The sequence below is a fragment of the Sciurus vulgaris genome, assembly GCF_902686455.1.
Source record: "Sciurus vulgaris genome assembly, chromosome: 9".
Taxonomy (NCBI): domain Eukaryota; kingdom Metazoa; phylum Chordata; class Mammalia; order Rodentia; family Sciuridae; genus Sciurus; species Sciurus vulgaris.
This window is the reverse complement of record NC_136469.1, coordinates 91,198,657-91,213,626: the sequence shown is the minus strand read 5'-3', so window position 1 is coordinate 91,213,626 and position 14,970 is coordinate 91,198,657. Positions and strand designations below refer to the sequence as shown.

The following is a 14,970-nucleotide window of genomic DNA, read 5'->3' as shown; positions in this document are numbered from 1 at the left end:
TTAATATTATTATTTTTTTGAAACTCCCCTCTCATCCACTTCTATGAGTGACTACTTTCTAAGGCGGGCCTGAATTAATGTGTCATCACCAGTTCTTCACTCTTCAGGATGGAACATCACAATTCACTATTGACATAAACAGACATGTATTCTATCATGTGCATCAGAAATTACTTTGCTGTTCCTGCTACTCATACTTAGGGATCCTGCTAAAAATCTAAACTATTTAGATCACAATGTTAATGAAGAAAATATGGTAAGCTCAATTCTCATTCCAACTAATTAAGTATCAAAAAATAAAATTTGTTTATCTGATAATAAATATGCTTCAAACATGTCCAGATGTTTTAGAAATCTCCATCCCTCTGTCATTTCTCTAGTTGAGACTGCCATTTTTCCTCCATTTTTCCTCATCTGAAGAACTACAACTGCTTTTCCATTCACCTCCCCATTTTTAGTTTTGCCTCTCCAAATCTATCCTCCACACTAGAAGTCAAGTGATCTTTCTGAAATGTGTGAAGCCTTTAGTAACATTTCATTGTCCTCCAGATAAAGCAAAAATGGTTCAATATGCTCTTGTCCTTGATTAATATTGACCACACCCCAGTCCCCCATTCTCTGTTCTGCGTTTCAGCCATGTTCACATTTTTCATAAGAAATGACTACGCTCTAACTTGAAGGCATTTTACATTCTGCTTCCCTGGCCCTGAACACTTAGTCCTGGTCACTTGATCACTTTCTCGCTGCACAAGACCAGGTTAAGTAAATCTCTGGTCAACTCTCAGAGCATTGTGCTCTTTCTCTGTCAAAGCATTCATCACACTATTTTAGTATTTCCTAATTTATTTCCATCTTCCCCTACCTTGAAATTATAAGTTTGAATAACATCATTCGTAATGGTACCTACCATCAGCCCCAGACACACTTTCTGGTACTTGGTAAATTTAAAAAAATATTTATTGAATGAATGAAAAGTAAATAAACATATTTTGGGTGTTCTCAAGACACAAAGGCAAATGCATAAGCATGACTGCTCAGACTCTTCGTCATTTTTGTAAAATTTTTCAAGATATAAGTCAAAGTGAATAAGTTAGTGAAGCCACTGTCAGCTATGAAGGTGAGAATATTAAGTGTATTTTGAGTGGTCAGGCTCAGATAATGGAGTTTATCTTTTCTCTATGTATTCCTATCTCATCATTTTATTTCTCAGCAGAAAGCACATTTCAGAGTATTTTTTAAAAATTAGGAAAGCAAACCAGCTTATTCCAAACAAGAAATATATACTTTCTTCAGAATTTTTAACATGTAAAATATTTTGTTTTTCTTGAACATGACTTTAAAATTTCAGTCTTAGAATTAGAAAAAAACAGTATTAACATCCATTTCCAAGTTATTTTTCTTTCCCAAAGAAAATGTGAGACAGAGATGGGAAATGATGAGCTAATATTTGAAGATAGCCTTGATGATGTGAAAATTAAACTTGTTTATATACGCTGACTAGACTTACATGCTTGGATAGTTAGCTTCCCTGTTGATGAACTCATTGCTGAAAAAAAAAATGGAACAAAGAATGATAATTTGATATTCTCTTGGTTGGTCTCAATAACCAGGAATTATCAGAGGATACTAACCTTATATGGATTCTAGATAGTTGAGCAGATGAGTCAGTCAGGAGAATAGCTATCTGATTTAGCAATATATGTGTGCATTTTTTTAGAGATTTATAGGCAACCTCTAATAAAGTACATAACATATCAAGGAGTGTGTAAGACACAAATAGTGGATGATTAAAATTCACAAATCAAATAGTTTCTATTAATACAGAACTGTGGCTTTGCAGTGGTGCAAGGTAAAGCTTTATTTTTGTATTCCACTTTAGGAAATGTGAAAGAGGGCATAAGTAGATGAGTTCCAGGCCTCAAATCCTGCCTCAAGCAGAATAGGTTGACTTTGTCTTTTTACTTAAAATTTTACATAAACCTTTCTTTTTTGGGTTAAGGGTTAGGATGAAAAAACTTTGAAAATTCCCACATAAAAATTGCATTTAAAATATTTCTAAAACAGTTCCTAAATGATCAAAAATTTTTAAAAAAGAATAAACTATTGTGTATTCTTACTCAGCATCTGCTGAACATTGGTAAGGGTCAATTATTGTCAATTTCCAACAACATTAGGAATCTAATGAGGGAAAAACATTTAAACATATATTTAAATATATATTTAAACACATATATTAATATGTAATAACATGTTACATGTTACATACATGTAACATACATTATGTACATAGTATATGTATGTATATTTTAGTTGTCAATTATACTTCAGTAAAACTGAGAAAAAATAAATTGGTAGAAGGAAGTTTACATGAAAACTGTAATGCTGTTCAGGTTAAACTATTTCCATGAAAATTGTAATGCTATTCAGGTTAAATGGTTCACTGAGCAGATACATAAATTTATTTTTCTATTAGTGCCATGTTTCTCAGACTTAAATTCTCAGCATCCTATTTCTCATTGTGCAAAATAAGAATGTTTAATTCTACTTTCTATAAATTCCATGTGGGGAATTAGGATGATGAATTCTAAAAAGTTGCAACTTTTTTTTTTTTTTTTGTAGTGGGGATTAAACCCAGGAGCATTTTACCACTGAGCTACACCCCAGTCCTTTTAATTTATTTTTAAATTTTGAGATAGGATCTCACTGATTTTCTGAGGTTCTTGCTAAAATGCTGAGTCTGGCCTTGAGTTTATGATCCTCCTTCCTGCCTCGGCCTCCTGTGTAACTGAGATTATAGGTATATACCACTGTGCCTGTCTCAAAGTGGGAACTTCTGAAAATATCCAATTCAAAGGTGCCCTTAGAGGTATCCCTAAGTCACTGTAGGGTGAATAATCAATTGTTCACCATACAGTCTTAGTGCTTACTGTATGGAAGGAGCTCAATTTTTAGCCAAAAATAGTTTAAAAGTAGTAAATTTCTCGTTTCACTTAAAAAGTGATTTAATTTGTGCTTGGTAATGTATTAAAATAGAAAATAATATGATGTTAAAATTCTTCAGTTAAAACATTATCAACTTAGTCCCAGCAGGATGCAAATTATCTATTTCTAGGGTAAACACAATGGTTTTAGTGTGACTGGATTTTTAAGAATTGAATTTTTAGAGAGAATAATTTTACTTGGAGATAAACTGCCAATACAAAAGTAACTAACTGTTGAAGATTTCTGGTTTTTACTAAATACTTTTCCTTTACAGGTATGTAGAAGTGAAGAGAAACAGTAACAATTTAGTTTAAAAAGTGACTGACTCCTAGCACACTTCTAAATTAGGAGAAATCTACTTAGTATTTGGGGATTACATGCTACAGGCATCACAGATGTGAAATGGGAGATGTGTCACCTGATTTGTAGGTAGTGAACTGCTTTACAGCAGTTATGGCTTTTTCAATGCAAGGAAGCTGATTTTAGCTTTGCTTTGACACATTTATCTATGAAGACCCCCATATATGATTATTTGACAAAACAAAAATATAGATTCTGGATAAATTATGGAATGAATCTTGAGCTACAGGGTTATTTCAAGACTTGACTTAGAATATCTGCAGTTTTAAAATATTTTTGGAAGTTCCAAGATGAAGTATTTCTGGAAAGCAATGTTTTTGCCTACAGGAATTGCCTTAAAGTTGCTACTGAGTTTTCCCCTATATGAACCTTTCCTAGGTGAGAGTTTATGGAAATTCTGAAACTTTAAAGATCCCAGCTCTTTCAATTACCTATCACTCATACTAATGCTTTCAGCTTCCCAAAGGATATGCAAAATTTAATAGCTTCCTAAGTAGTAATAGTTTCAATGTTCTATGTTGTATTTTCTCTTTTCTTATACATTCTTATATTTCTGTGATTTCAGGAAGAACAAACATTATCATTACAACTTTACAGATGAGAAAATAGACACAAAGGTATAGACCAATTACTTGGGTTTGCAGTGACTCAGTGGAGTTAGAATTAGGTAGCTGTCAAATCAGTTTCTCCATCAGTACATTCTATCTTTTAATCTAGTACAGTCATCAAAATAAGGTAAAACTCACATGAGTTGAGTCCATAAGGTACGAAAAAGTCAGACAGCCAATGATTGTTTCATGCTTCATTTCTGGTTTCAGATAGCTCAATCTTTTAAATTCCTGGCAAATTAACTTGTTACTGGAATTACATATAACACAGCCCATAACTTATCAGAATGGCCACTATTTCACAATCTCAGTTTTTGTGCCTCTCCACCTAACAAAGTAGGTGGATTAAGCATTTGACAGGTTCCTCCTTCCTATCTGGGAGAGGTCCACAGCTTTATTCCCTGAATAGCTGACTGTCACATCAGCAAACTTCTGACCATTCCATTCCCTCAGTTTTCACTTCCTGGTAAGATTTCCTCTTGAAGAGTCAGCTAGATCCTTACAGGGCAGGATATCCTGTTTCATCTCCAATATAAATCATGTGTTCTGACTCTCTTTTGTGACTCTTAAATCTGGTGTACATTGGAATTTGTAGGGGAAATCTGTACTTGTCTGCCAGAAATAGCTGCTGTGGATGCAGCTTAGTATACAAAGGTAAACAAGTTTCTGTCTACCTACACTCCTCAGAGTCTCAAATATGCTAAAGTAAGGGATAAATTTCCAAGAGACAAATATCATGGACAGAATTTCTAAAATGTGTTTGAATATAGAACCCCTTTTAAATGAAGTCTATTAAAAAGGTAGAAGTCTAGAATCTTAGTTCACTTTATTAGATTCCTTAACTTTTTTTGCCTGACTTTTACATCTATGAAGTTTAATTTCCCCACTTCATTGGAATTTAAAATTAGATATTTCATGGACCTAGAGAGGGCATAGAGATGGGCCTTGTTAAAGGTTTCTTTTATTTATTTAGGGAAGTGATGGTGGTATAATGAGCTAAGGGTGAGCCAAAAAGAGAAAAATGGACTATGACTAAATCACTTTAGAGAATTTTTTTTCTAGTCTATGGATTTTGAAAGCATTTTTTATCAGATGGCTTTTGGGATTTCAAAGATGGTTTACCATTTTCCCAAATGCTCATAGGAAGAAAGCTAACAAAAACTTAATAACATCACCATATACAGAAACTATCCATAAAGGCAACAAATGAGTTTTGTTTTTGGAAGTTCCCACCCAGAACTATAATTACTGCTTAACTCTTGGTATTTTCACTTGATTAGTCATGAAGTCAATGACTTTTCTATTAACCCTTTGTTTGTGGTAAAGGTTTGCTTTTCTTTGGGAATGAATTTCAATCAATTACTTCCAGGAAAACCACTGATGAGTAACTTCAGACATGTTTTCATCAGAGAATAATAAAAACTTGAAATGTCACTTAAGTTGAAGATTTTTCCATATGAATTTGAGCTATTATTTGAAATAATATTATTTGAAATGGAAATAATGACAAGTGAGTTTCTGATAATACAAAACATGGGCCTAACAGAGACTTCATATCATAGGTAAAATACCTACTTACCATTAACTTGAACTGAGGAGACATCTATTGGCAAGGCTCTTGCATTCCTTATCTTCTGATTTAAGATGTTATGGATTTTCTTCTCTCTTAATGTTCTTTGCCCAGTAGAGGGGAACTGGAAAACCATGATGATGTCTGCTTTTACACCATCTACCTCTGGACTGTGACACACAAGAGAAAGTACATATTCAAAGAATGTATCTGGTTATTGTCTTACACTTTTTCCTATATCTTCTTCCCCTGAATTATGTCTCAATTGCTGCGTGTGTTAATTCACATTCACGCTCTTCGATGTGTTACTCTGTGACCTAATGCCACTTCAGTATTTCCTCTTCTTGCTTTTATTATGAGTGCATTCCCCATTAATTGTTATAGTAGTTGTGTAAGATTCAGAAAATTCATCATCAAAGTAAGAAATCCTGAAGGTTGAAAGAGGCTTTCATGTTCTCTTAGAATCAATTATACATTTGATAAATGAACCATTTCTACACCATCCATGCCAAGCGGTCCTCCAACCCCAGTGCAGTCATTAAAATAATGGGAAATTCATCCTCTAAAGAGGCTGTTTTCTCATTAGTCAGCTCTGATTCTAAGAGTTCCTTAAGTTGCAAGATATCTCTCTTTATCTATAATTTCCTAAGGCTTAAATAACACAACCAATTAATTTCCTCTTCCATGTAAAATATTTGAAGATAATAAGGTGTGGTCCTGGTATACTCTAGATTAAATATGCTCAGTTCCTTGAACTTTTTCATATAAAATGAATCAAGTCTCTTCACCTGTGGAACTGAAATTTTTTTAGTATTTTTTAAAGTTATTCTTACTGGTGCATTATGATTATACATAATAGTGGAATTCATTATGTGATGTTAGTATGTGCATATAATTTGATCAATTATGTTCCCTGGTTCCTTCCTTTTCTTTCCCTTCCTCCCTCCCCAGATCCACTTGTTCTACTCTATTGATCTCTCTTCCATTGTTATTATTATTTTAATTAATGTAGTATAATTATATGTAAAAGCAGTATTCATTGTGGTATAATCTAACATGAACATAATATAATTTGGTAGATTTCACTCCCCAGTACTTCTCTATGCCCTACCTTTCTCCCTCTCTCTTGATCCTGTTCCTCTACTCTGTTGTCTTCTTTTATGAGACCCTCCCCCACCTTTTAAAAAATTCCTTTCTTTCTATCTTCTACATGTGAGAGAAAGCTTATGACACTTGACTTTCTGAGTCTGGTTTCTTTCAGTTAGCTTGGTGTTCTCCAGTTCCATCTATTTCCCACCAAGTGACACAATTTTATTCTTCTTTATAGTTTAGTGAAATGCCACTGTGCATATGTACCAGATTTTCTTTATCCATTTATCTGTTGATGACTGGTTCCATAAATTGCCTATTATAATTGTGCTTCTATAAACATTGGTATGAATGTATCATTGTAGTATGCTGGTTTTAGCTTATTTGAATAAATACTAAGGAGTGGGATAGCTGGGTCATATAGTAGTTCTAGTCTTAGTCTTTGAAGGAATCTCCATACTGCTTTCCAAAGTGATTGCACTAATTTGCAGTCCAATGGAACTGAAGTATTACACTCTCTTCAAACAGGAAAATCAAATAATTCAAGGTCTTTTTAAAAACTGAAATTAACACATCTGCCATGCTTCTTATTTTTATACTACAAAAAAAAAAAAAAAAATCAAAGCTCTAAAAAAATTAGAAGTCTGTCATCCTGAATCTTTTGACTAAAAAAGAGTAAATCATATCACTTCTGAAATATTTTATGTATAGTGGTCCATTTGTGCTCTGAAATGTAGAACTATAAATCATCAGAATTTTATGTCAAATTGGCAAACAGGTAACCAATTGATTTTTCATAAGAGGAAAAATTAATTTTAAAAATTTCAAAAATTTTAAATCAGAAGAATTAACACTTTTTAATAGGTAGAATTTCTCTGGACTCCCCACAAACTATTGCATAGTGGTAATGGCTACAAATCCAAAGGAATTCATACAGTGATGATAATACTAGAATCCTATGGCAAATTTGAAAATGGAGAGGAAAAAATCTAGGAATGCTTTTATCTTCTAAATTGTCTAATTTGCATTATAAGGCTTTATGGAAGTCCCTAGTTATCAGTAAAGATGTAAAGAACTTGGAGCAAGTCTGCCAATAAAGCATTAGTCTATTGGTAATAAAAATGATTATTATTTCCTTCAAATAAATTCATGTCTGAATATATCCTTTTTCTTTAAGAAGATGAGTCATAAATACGTTTGTGCCTATTACATATATATCCTACTGCATAATTTTCAAAATAACATAATTGAAACCTCTGAGCAACATCTGCAACTGATAAGAATCTTTTCTCTCCACAACAAAAGAACATTTATTTCTGCAGGAACATCTTTTTGTTTGAACATGCCTCCTGTAACTAGGGTTTCATTATAGGTAAAACTCATGATTACCTTTTGTAGTCCATTTTGTCTTCTTAATGCTTTTGAAATGACTTATCTGTCAAAAGCATACAAGCATATAACTTGGTGCATGCAAAGACATGCTGCTGGCTTTTCTTGAGGCTATGGGTTTTGACAGATTCCAATCATAAATCATCAGTGGGATTTGTGTCCTGGTTCTGTCACTTGAGGTAACTGTCCATTGGGGAACTTTAAATATATCACTTACCCTGCTTCCCAAATCTTAGGGTTTTATTTTAGTTTACAAAATGGTGGTCAGTCCCATATCTTGAGATTATTATAGATAAAATGTTTATGAAAAATCCTTGCCAAGAGCCTAGCACACACAGACACACACATATGAGGCTCTTGTGTCCTTGGCCCTTTGTCCCTCCAGGCTTGTAACTACCCCTTTACCCAAACATACATACGTTAGTCTGACTATTTGGTTCTTGATATAGTGCTTGTTCAAGGCCGAGTCAATAAATATTTCATCCACCTATGATTACAGGAGAGAAACTATTGTTAATAAGGTATTTTATAATAAAACTATAACCCTGAATAAATGTTATAGCAACAGAAATAAAATTGCACAGGAGTAACAAGGAGTAACATCATCATTTAAATCAGCAATTCTCAACCTTTGCAATATAATAGAATAATCTGCTGAATTCAAAACAAGATGTTGGGGTTTCTCTTCCAGAATTTTGGTTTCAATTGGTTTCAGTTGGTCTTACAGGGACCTAGGCACTCATATTTTTAAAAGTTTTCCCATATATTTCTAATGTCTAGTGTGATATGTGGAGTAGAAGATATCATTCTACATCCTTTCTTAGTAGAAAGACACAATAAAGATGGGACATGGAACAAAGCTTTGAGATATGGTAGAGAGGACTTGATCTTCATCTTGGGTTTGAACATATTTTCCTGCTCACGAACTGGGTAACCTTGGAAGAGTTACCAAACCAATGTGAGCCTACTTCCTAACCTGTGAGACAAAGATGGTGATAGGCCACTCACAAGGTTAGAAGGATGAAACACAAAATTCCAGGCATGTTTTGATAGGTAGTTGCTGGTGGTTCCCTACCCCCCATCCTGATATTGTAGGTCTTAACTTCTCTGTACATCTTTGGTTGTAAGAGACAAGGCAGAAGAACTAGGGACTTAAGAGACAGCCAAAGATTTTTAAATTGTTGATTGTCAACTCTAGGGTCGATAACAAAGGAAGAAAGAGTAAGATAGTGTTAAAATAATAGAACAAAGTTGCACTATTCCATTTATGTTGCCAAAGAAAAAGAAAAAGAAAAGCAACTGATTTTGAAACTTATGCAACAGTTTTAATTGCCTGCCACAGCATCATGCTATTGTGGTCTGTCGTACCTAGTGCTTGCCTGGCAGTATCCCCTAGCCACTTGGCAAAAAGTGTCACCTGAATGCAGGCACCGGAGGTCATGGTAGATAGCAGATGAGCCAAGTGTGTGGATGGAGTGGCAGTAGAGGATCCTAAATCCTGAAAGAAGGGGCAGGAAAACCAACTAATTTTTTAAAAAAATCACAAAAAAAAAAAAAATGAAGGGAAGTCTGTTTTAGAGACCAAGGAACAAGATAGGACCATCAGAAATTTATAGATGCTTCATTTGGAACCAAAATATTCATTATTTCCTTTAACCCTTATAATTATTCCTGGAAAAAGAATTATTGTTCACTGTTTTACTAGAAGAGGAAACTGAGTTAGAGACACTATGTGAATTTCCCTGGCTTCAACAGATAATGACAAACTGGGACTTAAACTCAAGTCTTGCCTCTTTGTTAAATATGATAAAAATTTTACTTCAATTTTTTTTCTAGAACACATAACAACAGGTTTTCAAATAGTTGACTGACCTAAAGATAACATGATATAACTTGTAAAATATATACTTGATAATAGCTTTAAACATAAGATCAAAGGCAGCATTTAAGAAATACGTTGTTAATATTCAAAATACACCCTTATCTGTACTTAAGGAAAACATAAATTTGGTGGTTTGGGGCTTATATTCTAGAAATGAAACTATTTTACAAGATGTGTTTTTGCAAGAGTGACAGTGTTACCCTCCGTCAGTACTATTTCTTGGTAACTGGGAGGAAAGTCTGAAAGAAAAGATAAATCAAAAGAAACAGGGAGAAAAGCAATAAATTTTAAAAGAAATAAAAGTAAATGGCACTTGGATGTTTAAAAAATTTGGTTTGCAATTATCCCCTGAGTAAGTTCCATGCACAATTGATTCTTGGCCATTTGTAACGTGTGGGGAAGGCACTGGATAAAATTTGCAACTCTGTGTATGATAGCATCCATCTGGCACTTGCCTGTGGAGAATAGCTAAATACAGAATACATTCCATCTTTGAATGGTTAGGTTCTCTGGGAAGATAGGAGCTGAAAGAATAATGTAAAAAGAATCTAAGTAGAAATAACCTATGTGATCACAATAAAGAAGTTTTTTTCTGTATAATTTAAATTCCAGGACCTTTTCGCTAGAAAGTCTCAATTTAGTCTGAGATGAGATCAGGGATCTTGAGGTGTTACAGGCAGTGCGAGGACAACACTTTGAGCAAAGAAGTTCAAGAACTGGTAAAAAGAGTTCCTATTCTAATGAATTTACAACAGAAGAATGATCGAAGAAAACAAACATAAACTCATTGCTAAATCGAGTTTATTTATAAATGAGCTTTTTAGAGACCCTGAAATTGTGTTTCCTTGGCAGGTTAATACTTACATCATCAGAAACATTCTTTCTGTGCACATGATAGCATTCCAAATTCCCAATAGTTTTAGAGAACTCTTTGTTTTTTCAAAGCTATGTACCAGTTTCTTGCTATTTATGCAACTTAATAGAACTTACTGCAACTTAATAAGAGTCAGTGCTTTGTAAAACTTTTCTACATCTCACTTTTTGGCATTTGGAAAGATCTGTAGTTAATCTCCTAACATTGAACAAAGACCCCTTTTCAAGTAGGATGGCACTTCTTTCTGCTTATTGATTTTGAAATGCTGGAAGTTACACTGAGATTACGTTCTAAGAGGGCAATTGGAGGTTAGTTGGGTGTTTAATTAGAGTTAAGGAAAAGTTGACAACTCAAACAAATAGATACACCCTGCCATTCTGCTCTCATTCCTGTACTAGCTCTGTTTACACATGTTGCTGCCTTTCTCTGTCACATGCTTTTCAACCAGCCTCTTTTGTTCTATGTGTTCACACAGTGGGTATTGCAGTGCTGAGATTGCAAGCTTCAAAGAGACATGCCACTGAAGGTTGGCAAATGGAATATAAATCTCTTGCTTCTAACAACACCAGATGATCTCCTGAGAAGAAAGAACCAACAATAGTCTGCAAAAAACTTTACATCCAGTGACTTTCTCCTAACTATTTTAAGGATGTCATACAAAGGATGATGTAAGAGAATGATGGTATTTCTTTTTAAAAGAAACTTTTGGTTTAAGTAAGACTTAATTGAAGTTACATTGCTACAAGGGCCGAAATCAAGGTGGGAATAGAGAGTAGGGTATTACTGCAGTTGAGCTGTTATTCATAATATCGGACATTTAAAGGCCTCACCATTTGTCACTAGCTTGCTTACTCAGGCTTCTAGATACCAGTAACTCACAGGCATGGCCCTCATTATCCTGTGTACTTTGTTCTTTTCAGGCTATTCCTTTGGGTTGTAATACCTTCTGCTAGCTCCGCTTTTCTGAATCACAATTCTTCTTCAAGATCTATTTCAGATAATACCTTCTTGGTATTAGTCTTTCATCCTCAGACTAATCTCTCCTCCTTCTGTCTCAGTTTTTCTTATCCCTCTCATACTTTCTTACTCTCTATGTAAACGTATCATTTCCTTTACTAAACTGCAAACTCTTTGTGCATAGAGATAATGATTTATGTTTTCATATTCTACAGCATCTAGCTTAGTGCTTTGCGTATGATAGGTATGCAGCACGTTTTTGTTGGATGAATGAATGTGAAAATTTATGAGAAAGGTTTATATTTACTCGGAAACCATTACAAGGGTTTTTACTGTATTTTATACATCAGATTGCGATTAAGGCTCCCAGCGAAAAAAAGCAAATTACACCTGAATTATTAGAAGGGAAATTTTTCTCCTTGTGGACATTTTTAGACTGTTTAATTTCTTGTGGAAAGCTCCTTGGTAGGCTACAATTGTTATAACAGAAGGAGTAATTATCACTGCACTGCTGTCTGCCAACTGTGCACCAATTACAAACTCAAATACTTGAGTCCATTTGCTTTTAACATCAACATCTGAAGGGAATCCCTTATTATTCGTATTATATGGATGAGGAAATGACTTGCCCAAGGTGACACAGCTGTAAGTCACACAACCAGGACTGAACCCAAGGCCATCCAGCTTCAGAGTTTGTTAATGCCCTTGTAGTGCTGACCTCAGAGTCATCACACAGATTGGCTCCCACCAAGACCTGCTGCCCACTGACAGGCAGTGCATGGTGCCCAAGTGGGCTGGAAACTGCAAAAACACCTCCAAAAATAAGAAGCATATCTTGGTAACTTTTGTTACAATTCATTGAAGTTTTATTGTATCTATTTAAATCTCCAGATTTTTGTTTGTTTGTTTTGGGTACCTGGGATTGAACCCAGGGTGCTTAACCACTGGACTACATTTCCAGCCCTTTTTAAAAAATATTTTATTTAGAGACAGAGTCTCACTGAGTTATCCAGGGCCTTGCTAAATTGCTGAGGCAGCTTTGAACTCGCAATCCTCCTGCCTCAGTCTCCTGAGCTGCTGGGATTACATGTGTGTGCCTCGGTGCCCAATTCTGCTCATTCTTATTATTTGTCTTTTCTCCAGGTTTTCAAAGTCAGTCTTTCTAGGACATCTTTCACTGTCTTTTCCTTCTACAATTCCCAATTTCAGATAGTTTTTAACACCTTTGCTAAGGTTACTTTGACATAGTATCTCTCAGAAGAACTTCCTACTGCAGTGCCCGTCAGAGTCCAATATCTTACCTTTTCCTTCTAATAGAGAGTGCACCTAAATGACATTTATCTTTTCTTGTCACTTTCTGTTTCTAAGTTTGTTGTCTCTACAACTCTACACACATATTTTGAGGATGATTTGGGGGCCTGTTTCTGGTGTTCAGAGTACGCATAAAATAAAATCTAGAACTTCTTTAAGTCTAGGGGTAGTATTTTTAGGGGGAGAAAATCCTAAGCAAATTCAGCTTCGCCATAATTAATGCAGATCGTAGTCTTTATCTCTTGTTAATAAAGTAATAGTTCCTCTGGTATTTTGTGGGATGATAGATGGGAAGTAAAATCATGCAGATGATTCTTGGAGGATGAAGTTTATTAAAACACAGAATCTCAAATCAGAATGATTGCTTTCAAATGCTGACCCTGTATCATTTGCTAGTTTTATTTTCTTCAGTAAATTAACCTTCAATAAATTACATGAGGCATCCAACCCTTTCTTATTAAATAGTCTTTGTAGTACACAATTCACCCCACCTTATAGGTGTAAATGTTTTGAGCATTTTTTGGGTAGACCTGGCTAATTTGTGATATTTGGTAGGTTAAGTATATTCAGTGCATTTTTAGCTTATGGTATTTTCAATGAATTTATTGGGAGGTAACCTGATCGTAAGCTTAGGAGTATCTTTACTAGTATCTAGTTACTGAGGTCTTCTCTGAAGGATGATATGAGAGAAGAAATTAAGTCTGTCCCACTATCTCAGGGAATGGGATGAATTTTAGCAATATGTGTGCACACACTCATTTACTTGTGCATCTCTATTTACATTCAAATCAACAAAGCCAGAATTATGTGGGAGAACAAGGCCTGCAACCTGTCTTTCTTGATGATCTAATTAGCACACATACAGGAGAGAGAAAAGAATCTGGTTGTATTCATTAGGATTTAGCAACAATAAACAGGAGTGGCTCAGGAGGAGGCATAAATCCTTCCTGTAATTCTTCTAAAGCAAACTTGGTGGTGGGGGGGTGACGGGGGGGACCTGCCTCCTTTAAACAAGAGTAAAATAATATGAACCATGGGAACCTTCCTTGATCTTCTCTTTCTTTTAAATTCTTCTGCACTTATTTTCCTCAACCTACAATTTAATCCTTAATTATATCATGTCATGCTGTTCAGTTTCGTGCGTTACTCACATCTCTCCAAAGAGATTGGGAGCAATTTGAGGAGATAGATCATGTTTCCTCTGTAGTAAGATTTAGGTGCCAAGAAATTCAGTGAGCTCAATAATCATACTATATATTTGGAAGAACTTAGATTGTTTAGTTGGTTATATTTTAAAAAGATGCTAAAATCTGGATCCCTGCCTAATAGCACATTCAATGTATTCTCTAGATGCATTGAAGACTTAATATGTTTTTACCATGCCCTTGTGTTTTTTATATTGCTAAGTCTCATAGTTTAATAGCTTCTGTGAAGAGAGTATACCTGTTGACTTTTTTAAAGCATTGAAACTGTTATTTTCCAATTTTTCATGATGAAAACAACTTATAAAAGAGTAGAAAAAATGTGATAGTAAATATCCACAAACTTTTCATCTTCACCCAACAGTTTTATTACCTCTGTCTTGTTGCTTTACATTGATCTACATATATGTAAAAAAAATATTTTTGCCAAAAAAAGCATAAAATTAAAAACATGATAGAAGAAAATATAGTAAAAATTTTTTGTGTGATTTAAAAGAAGGAAGAACTTCTTTAAAAGAAAATTCAGCCACATTTGGAAGGCAAAGAAAATCAATGAACGTGACTATTTCGAACTTGTGAATTTGTGTTTCTTGGTCAGTATTAGTAGAAGCACAATGTCTACAACTGACACTATTAACATCTAAAACATGTAAATAACCCCTACAAAGCACTATGAATTGAAAAAGCAGCTCTAACAGAACAAATAAGCAAAGAACATGTATATGCAATTTATAGACACAAAAGCC

At 34.4% G+C, this 14,970-nt stretch overlaps 1 protein-coding gene across 1 annotated transcript in view; it reads right to left on the bottom strand.

Annotated features, from left to right (window-relative positions):
• The window catches only part of TMPRSS11A (transmembrane serine protease 11A), a 49,613-nt gene that overhangs the window by 15,087 nt on the left and 19,556 nt on the right, over positions 1-14,970 (bottom strand). Inside the window, exons 4-6 of the mRNA XM_079152678.1 lie at positions 8,418-8,485; positions 5,530-5,690; positions 1,508-1,546 (exon numbers count right to left, since the gene is read on the bottom strand). Of these exons, the coding sequence (XP_079008804.1) occupies positions 1,508-1,546; positions 5,530-5,690; positions 8,418-8,485 (268 nt within the window). The remainder of the gene's footprint in view (positions 1-1,507; positions 1,547-5,529; positions 5,691-8,417; positions 8,486-14,970) is intronic.